The sequence below is a fragment of the Vigna unguiculata genome, chromosome 6 (assembly GCF_004118075.2).
Source record: "Vigna unguiculata cultivar IT97K-499-35 chromosome 6, ASM411807v1, whole genome shotgun sequence".
Taxonomy (NCBI): Eukaryota; Viridiplantae; Streptophyta; class Magnoliopsida; order Fabales; family Fabaceae; genus Vigna; species Vigna unguiculata.
Genome location: NC_040284.1, coordinates 25,177,385 through 25,190,847, shown reverse-complemented (window position 1 = coordinate 25,190,847; position 13,463 = coordinate 25,177,385). Strand labels below are relative to the sequence as shown.

The 13,463-nt window shown below is 36.1% G+C and overlaps 3 protein-coding genes and 1 non-coding gene across 4 annotated transcripts; 1 reads left to right on the top strand and 3 right to left on the bottom strand.

Moving 5' to 3' along the window:
• Positions 1 to 990: 990 nt before the first annotated feature.
• Positions 991 to 3,922, bottom strand: LOC114187783 (phosphatidylinositol 4-kinase gamma 4-like). The gene is made up of 2 exons (XM_028076152.1): positions 1,878 to 3,922; positions 991 to 1,742 (listed from the first exon to the last, which is right to left on the bottom strand). The coding sequence occupies exons 1-2, from the start codon at positions 3,282 to 3,284 to the stop codon at positions 1,356 to 1,358; spliced, it is 1,794 nt and encodes a 597-aa protein (XP_027931953.1). The 5' UTR covers positions 3,285 to 3,922; the 3' UTR covers positions 991 to 1,355.
• A 2,015-nt stretch (positions 3,923 to 5,937) lies between these two features.
• Positions 5,938 to 8,657, bottom strand: LOC114187373 (uncharacterized membrane protein YuiD). The gene is made up of 2 exons (XM_028075614.1): positions 7,847 to 8,657; positions 5,938 to 6,312 (listed from the first exon to the last, which is right to left on the bottom strand). The coding sequence occupies exons 1-2, from the start codon at positions 8,372 to 8,374 to the stop codon at positions 6,151 to 6,153; spliced, it is 690 nt and encodes a 229-aa protein (XP_027931415.1). The 5' UTR covers positions 8,375 to 8,657; the 3' UTR covers positions 5,938 to 6,150.
• A 434-nt stretch (positions 8,658 to 9,091) lies between these two features.
• Positions 9,092 to 9,164, bottom strand: TRNAA-UGC. Its single transcript has one exon. It is a non-coding gene; the product is annotated as a tRNA-Ala (tRNA).
• Positions 9,165 to 9,801: 637 nt separating this feature from the next.
• LOC114188260 (cytochrome b561 and DOMON domain-containing protein At3g61750-like) lies at positions 9,802 to 12,957 on the top strand. Its single transcript, XM_028076839.1, has 5 exons — positions 9,802 to 10,611; positions 11,012 to 11,405; positions 11,700 to 11,986; positions 12,125 to 12,431; positions 12,529 to 12,957. Exons 1-5 carry the CDS (start codon positions 10,381 to 10,383, stop codon positions 12,531 to 12,533), a joined length of 1,224 nt encoding a protein of 407 aa, XP_027932640.1. The 5' UTR covers positions 9,802 to 10,380; the 3' UTR covers positions 12,534 to 12,957.
• The last annotated feature ends 506 nt before the right edge of the window (positions 12,958 to 13,463 follow it).

Sequence of the window (13,463 nt, the reverse complement as noted above, 5' to 3'; positions counted from 1 at the left end):
AGTGAAAATAAATAACTATTACAACTGAAAAAGTGCTGCTTGAAAATACAACTGAAAAACAATTGTTGTATTTCAAGCTAAAACAAGTCATGGTAACGTCAATTGCATTACGCTGTTGGGAATCTTAATTCGAGGTATCCCTTTAATTTGAGCAATTATTGTGCAAATGTGATTCCAGCGATGCGTTCATAAATCCCTTAAAAACCTCTGGGATTTTTAGGTTGTCATTAGTACGGTATGGAAGAGAAGAGAGCTTAGAAGCCTTGCTCAAATTAAAGTAGAGCTAAAAATGAAAGAGGAATAGTTGATACTAGACTTTGCATTAGATAACAACACCAAACAAAGTTATGTAAAATTAACTAACTTAATTGTTTATCTATGTAACATAATTAGGGTTAAATATAATTTTAATTCATAAATTTGAATGTAAAATTGAAATTAGTCATAAAAGTTCATATTTTGATTTTCAAACATTAAAAATAAATAGATATAAATAGTCTTTTTAAGTTAATAACATTAATCTTTTAAAATTTGGTATATTTCAAGTGACATTTGAACTGAAAAATGTTAAAACAATCAAACACAATAAAAAATTACATTTAACACTTAAAAAAATCTAACACAATTGATTTAAAAAGATTATATCCCTCTTAACCAAAATATATTTAACTTTTTAAGTAAACATATCTAAAAGAGATATTCATGTGCCTATAAAACAACTATATAGTTATGTATAACTTTTTTAACCAGAACACTATACATCATAATATGATGCAGTGGAAAAAATAATTAACTTTTGAAATATTTGAAATTTAGAAAATGTGAGATATTTCATGACAATTTTCAATTCGATGATTTGATTAATAAAATTTACATTTTTGTGAAAAGATATCGAGAATTCTAAATGTTTTTAAAGACAATAACCCATGTCCACACACACGGTTGGATAGAAAATAACAACACATACTTAGTTATACCGAATCCAAAATCTGTAAAAAAAAAAACTTCATTTTCCACATTCCCAATTTTCACACTCCTAACAAGCACAACCTTGCAGTTGAAACAAGACAACACGTTACGGTACAAAGAATTTCACACTGCAATTCAAATGAAGACGGGTAGTCTGCTATTCTTAGAATTCAAATTTAATAAAGGAATCAACAACAAACTTGAAAGAATTTGTTAACGGCAGGAAACTACCAAACAATAAAACCTAAGAAGTTAAGCTAAGAACGGTTTTACAATCGAACCAAAGAAAATAGACTTCCTTTGTCAAGAACTAAAAATCCAACTATTTGAGCTTTACATATGCACACAGTATGTACCTGCTGCTACTATTGCAGAAATGCATGCTATTATAAACGAGATCTGACAATCTCAGCGAGGCGCAGATCCATGATTTGGGAAACAGCATCCAGCAATGTAGCTTCACTTGTGCCAGGAAGAACAGAATCCAGTGCTTCTTGTATTATTTCTTCAATCACAGACTCCTTGTTCAAGGATTCCCTGCACATCATGCTTCCAATGGTGAAGGGGGTCAACCCTCTTTCTACCCCTTTCTTCAAAAGCATGGTTGAGATCCTGAGAGTGCGAGCACATTCAACCGGCAGATCCCATCCGTGAAATTTTAAAAGGGCAATATCTTCTTCAGCATCCAGTGACTTTATGTACTCAATAGTTTCTGGGGAGTATGGCTGGCAAGCTTGGGGCCAGTAAAGCCACTCAAAGGTACAATCTTCAAACTGTTGTAATGACAAATAGGTCAATTGATGCAATATAGATATATGGTGACAAGGCAAAGACAGGGAAAATATAAGAATATAGAAGTATAACTTCATGCACTGAAACACAAAAAGATCATAAAATAAGATGCTTACGCTTGTAGGCAAGCAGTATCCATGATCAATTGGAATCAGAACAGACTGGTTGTTGCTTTCCTCTTTGCTGATCAAAATATTCCCAGCATGCCGATCTGCATTTGCCAGTCTTATGTCCAGAACAGAAATTTTATGTACTTCCTTTACTGGGAAAGCCCCAGGGCCCATATCTTCACAACTTCCACTATTTTCTGTGAACATTTGCAAGGAACCAATCTTAGGAGTCAATTCTCTAGGATAGTTAAATGCTTTATGCAAGCACTTGGTCATCAATGTTGGAGGGACACCTGCAAAGCCTGTCTCATCACCAAATAATTTGCGGCGCCCACTCAATGGATGATCTAGAACATAGGCTGCAACTTCCCTGAATGCACCTTGACCAACCCTTGTACCCTTTTTTAAGCCTTCACCATCTAATGACAATGGAAGACCTCGAGGGTTATTCACGGCCATTGGTTCTTCGTCAATAGGCTTAAAAACAGACACATACTTTTGCCCCGCTGAATCAAGCATAAAGTAAGCTCCTCCTGTACCCTCTGCAGATCTGATTGGATATTTTCCACTGTCAAGTCCATCATATGTAGAATTCACCATATTCCAAATAGATTGAGCTAATTCAATTTTAGGGTTAATAATAACCGGCTCCAAAATAAAATCTCTGTCGGGAGGCTTTCTCGGCACAGTTCTTTGAATGGCATCAGACTTTCTAATAATATCTTCTTTACCAACATCATAATTCCTCCTGCATGTCTCTCCATTGACATCGTTTTTCTTCTCATCAGTCAAATCTGTTGCTAAAATGGACAACTCAAGGGGTCTCCTCTGAATTTTAACATTCTTTTTTCTCACAAACAGGTGTACCACAGCATCATTATGCTTGCAGCAGATATCATCAATAAGCCTCTGGTCATCAAGCCTTTCCCCATTGCACACAAGCTCCTGTTCCTCAGGATCATCAAACTGTTTCTCTCTTTTGGCAATTCGCCGCTTTATGTACCTAACATCCCGACCTCTTTCAACCTGAAACGAGAACTCCTTCCCGCTAGAAGTTTTCACATTGATGACCTGAACATCTGACAGTTTGATTATCAAATGCAAAACATTTCCACCGGTTACTCCATAGTCCTTGAGCAGAGAATCACTCCGCGCGAGTTCTCGGCCAGCATAAACCAACTTCTGCTTGTTTGTTAAAAATGGAAGGCTTTCACACCTTTGGATTTTGAACTTCACAGACTCAATGGTATCCCATTCCATAACACGGATTGGAGTCAACGAACCAGAAAAGGAGAGATATATGAAAATAGATTTATCTTCCAAAGACAAGTGTGACGGGAAAGGGAATGCCTTTGGTGACAACAATGGCTCAGGGGGAACCACGCTAAGAGTACTGACACCGGCTGAAGACATTTTCACTATGGGTATTGAACAAGAGAATGAACACAGAACAGATCAAGCTAAAAACTAAGAACTGCACAACTAAAACCCTAAAAAATTAACAAAAATACTGTCATTTTTTTGTACAATAGGCTACCCAAAGTGATATTTAGAATTTACACCCCTACCCAGGCCAATAAGCAAGCTGAAACAACAATTTTTTACAACATGGTACAATCTTTCGAAAGGAAAGATGAATAGATCCAAACCCCAATGCACTAATTCCATTTCCTCATTTGGGAACCCTAATATTTCTTAAAGCAGAACAAATCCCAAATGGTGTAAATCTGAACCAGCGAAGAAAAAACTCAAAACAGAAAGAAAAAGATGGCGGATTCTTACCGCCCAGAAGATGATGAAAACGAGACCAGAGATCACAGGCTTTTCAGTAACAACATCAAAAGGAAGTTAACAAAAAGACGCAACGGGTTATTGAATTGAAGCTTGAATTGAAGGCAGGAAGAAGTGGTGATTATGAATTACGAACTCAATTATCAGAAATGGGTTGCTGTTGACTCTGACAGAAGGAGAAAGCGAGAATGAGAGAGAGAAAGAGAGAGATAAAATATCGTATAAACGCGTGTAGCCGCCTGGTATAGGATACGGAGTAGAAAGGTTTGTTGACGAAAGAAAAAAGAGTGGGCATCAACTAAAAATGTGGTTTGATACGTACACGTACGCGTATGTATACAGGTAGGAAGAAGAAAATAGAATAAGGTTGGTGAGTGACTTTACAGTGACATGGCGTAACCAACCAACACGAGACGCGTTGATAAGTAATCTGACGTGGATATGCGTAGGAGGGTTGAGATGAAAGCAAGTTCTTTTGTGTTTGTATTTGTTTTTACTTGTACGTATTTAAAAATAGATAATTGCATGTCTTATTTCAGTAATAAAATGAAGGTGCATGAATGTTGCAAGCAAGGTTTTTAAAGGCTTCCCTTATTCTATTGTACTTACTCACTACCACTCTCAATGTTTCTTTTAAGCATTTATTTTACTTTTTGGTCTGCTACCATCTCCTCCCACTCAATGAACCTTCCTTTGTTAGACACCACAAACTTTCATAACGGTCCTTTCTCAACATAATCAATTTATATTCATATATTTAAACAAGCTTCTCCAATCACTGTTTTTGCAAGAAAAAATAATTAACTTATATATGAACTCGTACCATTTTGCACTAGTCTACATTAAAAACACTTAAAAAGGATTTTATGAAAAAAGTTTATTCGATATTTTTTCATATTCTTGTATCTTTACCAGATCACTCACAAATGTCACTGCTTTATTGCATTTACTGCATTTGAGCTGTTAGCTGTTAAACGTGTTCTAGTTCAAACATCATGTGATATGTTAGAAAATTTTAAATAACTAAAATAAAAAATATTAATTTATTTTTAAAATTTGGATATAAAAATACATTAAAATTTATGATAGACAAAATTCAGTTAAAATCATACTTAATAATTTTTTTCATCCTCTCAAAAAAACATTTTTAAATGTGTTTATATGAAACAATATAAATTATGTTTTAAAACAGTAAAAACTTATAATTATGTTGTTCTTCTTTGTTACATATGAACAAAATATCCTTCTCTCTAAGAGAGTAACAAATAAATAGACACCGAATATAAAGTCAAGGAATATCAAACAATTTACTGGTGATACATAATCGAACTCTCTAGAATCTAGGGTGCATAATGCAGGGTTTCCTCTGCAACATGACATTAATTTTGTCTTCTTAATAATATCAAAATGATTTACTAAATGTTAGTAACAAAGAGTCAATATAAGTGATAATCCGAACCAAAACGTTTACCCATTGAATAGACTTTTGAGTCATTATAAGCAAGCACATATTATGTAATACAAAAAAGTATTTCAGTAATATTTTAAGGTATAATTTATTTCAATAATTCCATGCCAAACTTCAAACAATAGTAAGACTTGGATATAATTATTTTCAAACTTTTGAAACTAGAATGCATCTTAAAATTAGCTCAATTCTAAACTCGAATATATCGTAAGCTATATTAAATTGTTCTTCACGAGTTCATGTAAAATACTTTAGAAAATTACATCAAATACTTTAAAAATTGTAAAAATTACAACTAATAACTTCTATCTGACGTGAAAAATTAGGTCAAGTGGGCCTATTATAATGTGTCAGAATTCGCTGTAAAATTGATTTGTTGATTTCCAACTTTCTGTCTTTGGATAGAGTTGTACAAGAGGAACATGCAAATGGGCGTCCCTTCAATCCGCAATTCTACCATTTGCTGACTCATTTGATTATTTTATCAAATGAACTTTAGACAGCAAGACATATGAACAAACAAGCACAAAACAAAGATAGTTCAACATACTACCATAATGTATCATCTTATGATGTTAGTGTAAAGTTTAATGTAATAATTATGACAAATTATTATTGTTATCATTTACTTAAATATGTCAATCTCAAAAGACTTTTTAACTGATAAACTCCTCTTTTTAACTAAATAAGTAAGAATTTCTTGTCATAGCTCCACAAGGCTTGAAGTAGACTAGGTTATAAATTTGCTCGCAAGAGTTTTAACAGGGTTTTATGGATAAAGTAGGAAGGTAAACATTCAAAAAGGGGTGCAAGGTCGATGTCTCCAGGATTTTATTTCATTTGGAATGTAATGGTGAGCCTTCAAGTGTAAGAAACTGAAGGAAAAAAAATGTCATTTACATCTGCTGAAGTTTATATTTTGTCCTTAGATACAGTAAAGTGATTAAGAAGGTCATGTCATGTACATCAGGGCAAACAATGATATCAATAAAGTTTGACCAAAAATGGCAATGGAATCACCTAAACTCCCACTACAGAAGCTTGACAGCAGAAACAAGCTACTAAAAAGCCAAGCAGAGCACCAGCAAAGACTTGAGATGGAGTGTGACCAAGAAGTTCCTTCAGCTTCCTTTCACTCATTGGATGCCCTTGAAACAGGTCAGCTACAATCAAATTAAGCACCTGTGTGGATCCACACAGTTTTCTGGTCAAACATTTTCTTCCAAAGCATAAGTTAAACACTATCAAATTACTACATAGATAATGAACAATGAGAACCGATTAAGTTAGATATCTTTCTAAATTGAAAAATGTAAGTGATGGCTTCTAGATTTTTGCCATCTTCAATAAACTTCAACAAGGAATGCTTAAAATCTGCACAGGCCCGACAAGAATAGTTCAAAATCACGATTTTAATATTGATTGTTAGACTTCTACGAGCCATAAAATTTTAGAACACTGTTCTCACAGTTCTATCTTGCACCTCAGGTCAAGATTTTGTCACTTCTCTTTTGCCTTTCTTGTCTATGTTGAAGGCTCCATCTCTTAATTCAAAGGCATCATTTTCTCACTTCTCTCACAAATATGTTCTCTGCTCTCGTATTTGAGGACAAAAAGGGAGACTCTCTCTCTTGATATGCTGTGTGTGATATAAATTGTATTCTTGCATCTGATATAATTGTTTTATTGTGTCTCATTAATTTCTATATGACGTGAAAAACTAAGGGCATCTCCATTGCAGGGCATACAGAGAGAGTCATAAGTTTAAGACTTGGGTCTTATAAGACTACAATTTGTAGTCATTTATAGGTATTTTAATATTTTTTTTATATAAACTAAACTCTTACCAAAAGTCAAGTTTTTGGAGATTTGACGAGTTTACACAAGTCTTCATTTTACAATATCGCCAAGGTGTACAAGTGTAAATTTGCATATAAATATCAACATCATACTATACTTTCAGCTCGTTTGCAATTCAGGTAAAAATAGTACGTAGCATTATAGTGACACACTCAAAATGTCAACGGCGTACAACTTTGCAGAGCAAGCATTAACGGAGAATCAGCTATTTTTAGTGGCGTAACAAAACCTAGCTAGATGGCAGTGATCTAAGCTTAGTTTTGGGCTTACAAAATCCTCTAAAACCTCATGTTAACATTCACCAAGAGTCCAAGATAGCAGCAAACCAAATATTTGTAAATCCATAAGTCAATTCTTTCAACCCTTAAAATTAAAGTTCCATTTCGACAGAAAACATAGGTACACTAAAGGATAATGTCTCTGATGTGAACATAATATATACATTTGCATCCACTAAGGTTGTGTTTGGACAGGTATTTGCTAATTTGGTCCTTCCTGAATCACACATTTGAGAACCAAACATGCGCTGTGGAATGTGCCAAAGAGTTTGTCTGCACTACGCATAATCAAGCTCGGGAAAATCGAATGTGATTTTGGCCCCAACATCAATACAAGAAGCTTAAAATCTGTTTACAAGCAAGGGCCAAATACTGCCACATATTGGGTTGGGACGCTTAGTATCATCGAGTATGGCATCAATCTTCGTAGTATGAATTGGGACTCTAAGTATGTGTTCGGATAATGATTCAAATTTTATCTCAAGTTCACATCAATTTCCCAACAGCAACACAGTATTATCAGCAGACCAAAAGGCTAACTAAATAATTATCAAACAGGAATTGTCGGAGGCAGTTACCTGAGCTTGCATGCCGGCATGTCTCCTAACGCCGATTGCATCATACATGACAATAAGACTGAACCCCAAACACACCGGAAAGAGGGAATCGGCGACGCCGTGGCAGATAGCGACGGAGGTGGTGAGGGCGGTGCAGAGGGCGGAGTGCGAAGACGGCATTCCCCCGGACGCAAAGAGGAGCCTGAAATCCCATTTCCTGACGAAGAAGAAATTGAGTAACACCTTAAAGGACTGCGCTATGAGCCACGCTAGCAACCCCGAAACGAAGGTGGGGTTTGCCGCCAACGTGGTGACGAAGGGACTAATCCGAAGCTTGGCGTTGGCGGTGACGCTGCTGAGCAGAGCCACGCCCAACCCTCCGTTCTGCAAGCAACCGTGGCCGCTGCTACGGGGCTGCAAAGCACTCACCTTCTTTACGGTTTGAGCAAGTTTTCTGTGTGAAGGGGGTGCGAAAAGAGTGAGGGAGGTGAAGGGACGAGTGCAATGGAATGATGAGAGTGTGGGTGTTAGAGAGAGGAGAGAGTCCATCAGTTGGAGTTTGTGTGATTTGGAAGTTCAGTCAGCATTGCAGAGAGTTATAGAAGGAAAGAAGAAAACATATTGGTTCTTCTTCTTCATCATCTTCGCAGGAACAGCATCGGAGGGAACTTGAAACTGCGTTTTCAGGGGGATAAGAAAGCCTGCAGTGTAGGGTACCCTTTTGTCTCTCTTTTTATCTATCTCCTGCTCCGAATGATTTAATGGACAAATTTGGTATATTCCTTTCCTGATAACAAATGCTATTAAGCTTTCTTTACCTGAGATATACACCTATGTTAAATTTTTAAAAGGATCATTTTTTTTTTATATCAACCTTAAAAAAGTATGGAACAATTTATGTCAGAGGAACCAGATACTGTAATTCTGGTTATAAGGATTTCAAAAAAACCAATTTCTAGCTACTTGGCCCCCATGAAACAATACTTGACTTTCCAAGAGGAACTAGAGATTACTTGTTGTTTCTTAATTCTTCAGGAATTGGTAACTTCCCAACAGCACAAACCACCCAATGAAATATCCACATGTGGACAACTTGTGCAATTATTCTTACACCAATCACATAGTTGCAACTCATAATAATTATGGAAAACATGTTCTTGTCCTATGTTAACCATTCAAGTATATGAATACTAACATAGTATGTATCAGAACATAAAACTTATTCCTTATGAAAATATAAGTTGAAAGTCAGAAAATTACATAAAATGGAGATGCAGGGAATCGAACCCTGTGCCTCTCGCATGCAAAGCGAGCGCTCTACCATATGAGCTACATCCCCTACATTTTCTACACCAAGATATGTTTAATTTGATTATAAAACTAGATTTGTATGAAACATCAAACGTTGCAGCTGTCTTTCCATCATGTTCCATTTTGTAGAGTCCAGAACTGAAGATCCATCAAAATATTGCCATATTATGAAAATATTGATTTCTCTTTAGTTGTTTGCAAATATGAAAACTATGCAAGGTTGCTCAACTTGCTAAATCTCAATACTGAGATCTGTAGTGGTGGCAAGAAATTTGGATGGGAAAACAAAAGGGTTGGGGTCTATGTAAAAAGAAAGGATGAGAAAGTATCAGTTAGATCTCTAAAGCATTCTGTAGGTAAAGGCATGGAAGTGACTACGCTTTCCAAGAATGACGAAACTGATAAGAGAGCTGGGGTCAGAGACGGTAGTAGCAAAAAAATGGGTAAGAGTAAGTGGGTTGCCAAGTTTGATGAGGAAAGTGTTGAGGAGCATGCATATATTCAGGGTTCCCCAGATTGACATGTTGTGGAATCAACATTGCAGCTTTCAAATACTGCTAGAAAAGACTTATGTCTTTGTTGTCAAAGTGCTTAAAATGCTGCGAATGAGAATAATACAGTGCGTGGTTTGTGTTGATTAGAGCTTTTAGGAAAACAAATTGTTCTTTATTAAAAGCTGTAACAGTATTTGTAAGTTGTTTTAGATACAGTTGATCCAAATACACACAGAGGATTTGATCGGTATGAATAGTATATGAAGTTGCCTATTGTTTTCCTTCTAGAGCAATCTTTTTGAGCTATTTGGTAACTGGCTTCAGCCTTTTTTACTTCCTATTTTGCTAAATAGTGTTAACTTTTTTCTGTTCTATCTTGTTTCTGAAGCAAAGCCTTGCCTCCATCTTCCCCAGATAAGATAGCTATACAAAAGTTAAGTTGCACAGAAATTTGAAATTTAGAATATATATTTGAGTATATTTACCACTGCTCATAGAAAGGCGAGTAAAAAGCTCCAATCCTATCAAAGAATGCAGTTGAATGTAGTGTTCTCAAGAATAGAAGGGGGTGATGATTACCTCTCGGTACCAACTACTATCCCCACCCACCAAGCCAACAACCAAATTCGAACCTTCAAACGCAAGAGACTAACACCTCTCAACTGTCTTGTTAGACCCTCATATTCATATTTCCTTCTTATTCTTGACCTTGGTAACCACAATTGTTGTAGCCTTGGATCCAGTCTTTGAATGGCAAAGCTAAGATCTTGGACTCAGATATGGCGTTCTATTGTCGGAATGTGCATTCTGAATTTTGTTTTGAACTTCAAGATCGTAACGTTAGCTGATGACACTGGAAGTAACAGTATTGTATCAGAAGGTGACTGCAAGAACACAAATTATCAGATTTTCCTCCCTCCACCATATCAGAATATATCCTCCACCATTTGCAAACCTGTTTGGCATTCATACGAATTGAGGGTAAGTTCAAGCTGAACTACAATTCTAATGCTTGGTTGTAGGATCTATTCATTTGCTTGCTCTTTTTATCTTAAGAAACCGTACACTTGTTGAAAATAGTATACACTGTGATCTGTTCTTTGGTAATGCGTGGCCTCGTTTTTCATGAGTTTAATTTAATAGCCATGCACATTAATCAATAAAAAAAAAACAATCTTTGCTATAATCCTAAAGATAATCATTATGAAACCAATCAACAAACAAGTTTACCATTTGACAGATTGTTCAGTTTGTGATAATTTGTTTTAAATAATTTTAGAACTGCCGGATTCTATGAAGTAAAACCTATGTTCCTGCAAATTATTGATTTCTCATAATTTGAATGTCATGATTGCTCATTTGCCTTTAATTTGCGTTGCAGTACACCAAAACAGGTGATACAACAACTATCATATTATCTGCTCCCTACACAGTTGGATGGGTGGGAATTGGATTTTCCAGGGATGGCATGATGGCTGGTTCCAGTGCGATGGTAGGATGGGTTAACAAACATGGTCATGCAAAAGTGAAGCAATTTTATCTAAGGGGTAGAAGGCAATCAGAAGTAATTGTAGACAAAGGTGAACTGCCTCTGAATACTGTACCAGCTGCAGTGGCAACAAACGGAGCTGAAATTTATATAGCTTTTCAGCTACAAGCGACAACTCCATTTGGGAAGCAACCGATTTTATTGGCTTTCAGTACTAAACGTCCACTGAACCATCATCTATCAAAACATGAAGACAAAACAGCGGTTATATTTGATTTTTCTTCGGGTGTGTGCATAATCAGACGTGCCACTTTACTTCATAATTAATTATGCTTTGTTGCATAAGCATTTGAATAAAGCCTGGTTCATAAATCACTTTAATTGATGTTTTAGCAAGTTAGTTTGAACAAGTCCATTTTTTTTTTCTACTTTTAGGATCCAAAGTGGACAACATTCATAAACTGGAATTAGGGTTTATTCAAATGTCTTTTTCATATGACGTGATTTAACTTGCGTAGCGTGTACTGTATGATAGAAAATTTCCAGAAAAGAAATTTGACATTGATACTTGTTGTGGCAGGTTCTACGGGCCCGGTATCGAATGGGTTGATTCAGATAAGAAAGAGCCATGGAATAGTGGGTGTAATAGGGTGGGGCTTAATCCTCCCTGTGGGGGCAATTATTGCTAGGTACTTCAGGCACAAGGATCCCCTATGGTTCTACCTCCACTCAGTCATTCAATTCGTGGGATTTGCGTTTGGTCTTGCCACAGTCCTTCTTGGATTACAACTCTATAGAAGTGTGCATGTTCACATACCAGCTCACAGAGGCATAGGCATCTTTGTCCTTGTCCTAAGTATTCTTCAGGTAACAATATTTTTGAAGTTCTATTAATTAGTAAAGAAAGTCTTTGACTTGCATAAAATTTAGCTTGATGCTTAAGATATATGCTTTCCATCTAATGTAGAAATTGAACTGACATTTTAAGCTGTGGTTTGGGTTCAGATATTGGCATTTTTCTTGAGGTCAGACAAGGATTCCAAGTTTAGAAACATTTGGAATTTGTATCACAGTTGGTTTGGAAGAATGGCGCTTTTCTTTGCAGCCTTGAATATAGTGTTGGGGATGCGAGCTGCTGGTGCAGGGAATGATTGGAAGATAGGCTATGGATTCCTTGTTAGCATTATACTTGTGGCAGTTATCGTTCTCGAAGTAATGGCGTATTTGAAAAGGTCACAAAAACGTTCTCTTCCTCACACTTTCCAAATGGACTCAGTTGGAGAAGCAACCTTTCCAACCAATCTTGCTAAAGGTACGTGCGATTTTCCCTTGTTTCATACTACTTCATCTGTTTACTGAAATTTATGCTGAAGAGCCAGCTTATTATGTGTGATACTTTCTTGAAGCAGGGTGAATGTGTTTGCTCCCAGTTTTGTTTGCACTTCTACAAGTTGTGTCAATTGTCGCAGTCAGCCAATTCAGACTAAACCTCATTCACCCTGCTACATGTGAACTGAGATGGAGCTTTCTTGGTGTAGATAGATATTTTAGCCACCTAGAAGTTTGCCAAGATGGACATTCCTAACGTTTGTCTTCTTCCTCAAGTGAACCTGTTACTTGAGATTGAACCTTTTTGCTTTCTTCATTGGGTCTTCATGATCAGGAACATGATGCCCACGTTTACATTTATATTGTTACTCTTCTGTGAAAATGTGTTGAAATTTACGGATCGGAGTTTGGTGAGTGATCATCTCTTGATTAAATGGGGACATAGTTCCGTAACACAGGTATCGCTTTTGTTAGAAATATGAAACCTTCAAGCCGTCGATTTTCCAAGAGCACGACTTTGCAATCTGTTCTTCAAACTGGCAGGAATGGGTTTTGCTGTAGTCCCAGCTGTACGCCTAAAAAAATCAACAATGGATTGGCAGGAAAATTAGAAATTGACACCTTGGCAATAAATAACTCGCTATAAAATGACCTTAAAATTGATAGATTAATATTTTTGAACACTTGATTAATACCTCGTTTATTATAACTCATCATATCATATCGCTCATCTACCAATCTGTTTCTATTCTATTCTTTTTCTCTCCAGGTGTAGACACTTGTTTGGATGTCCATGGAACATAATAGTATATAATAGCACTACTTGTTCCCTATACAAAACTCAATTCCAACTAAGTATTATTCATCAACCCTTTGTTTTTGTAAAATTGAAAGAAAATGCATATATTGATTCCTTGACCAGTGTGTATTTACACCAGTTAGCAGGATTCAAATAATTGAATGTTTTCTTCCCCTTTTTAAGTAAGCAAAAAATTAACAGATGTTAATCAAAATA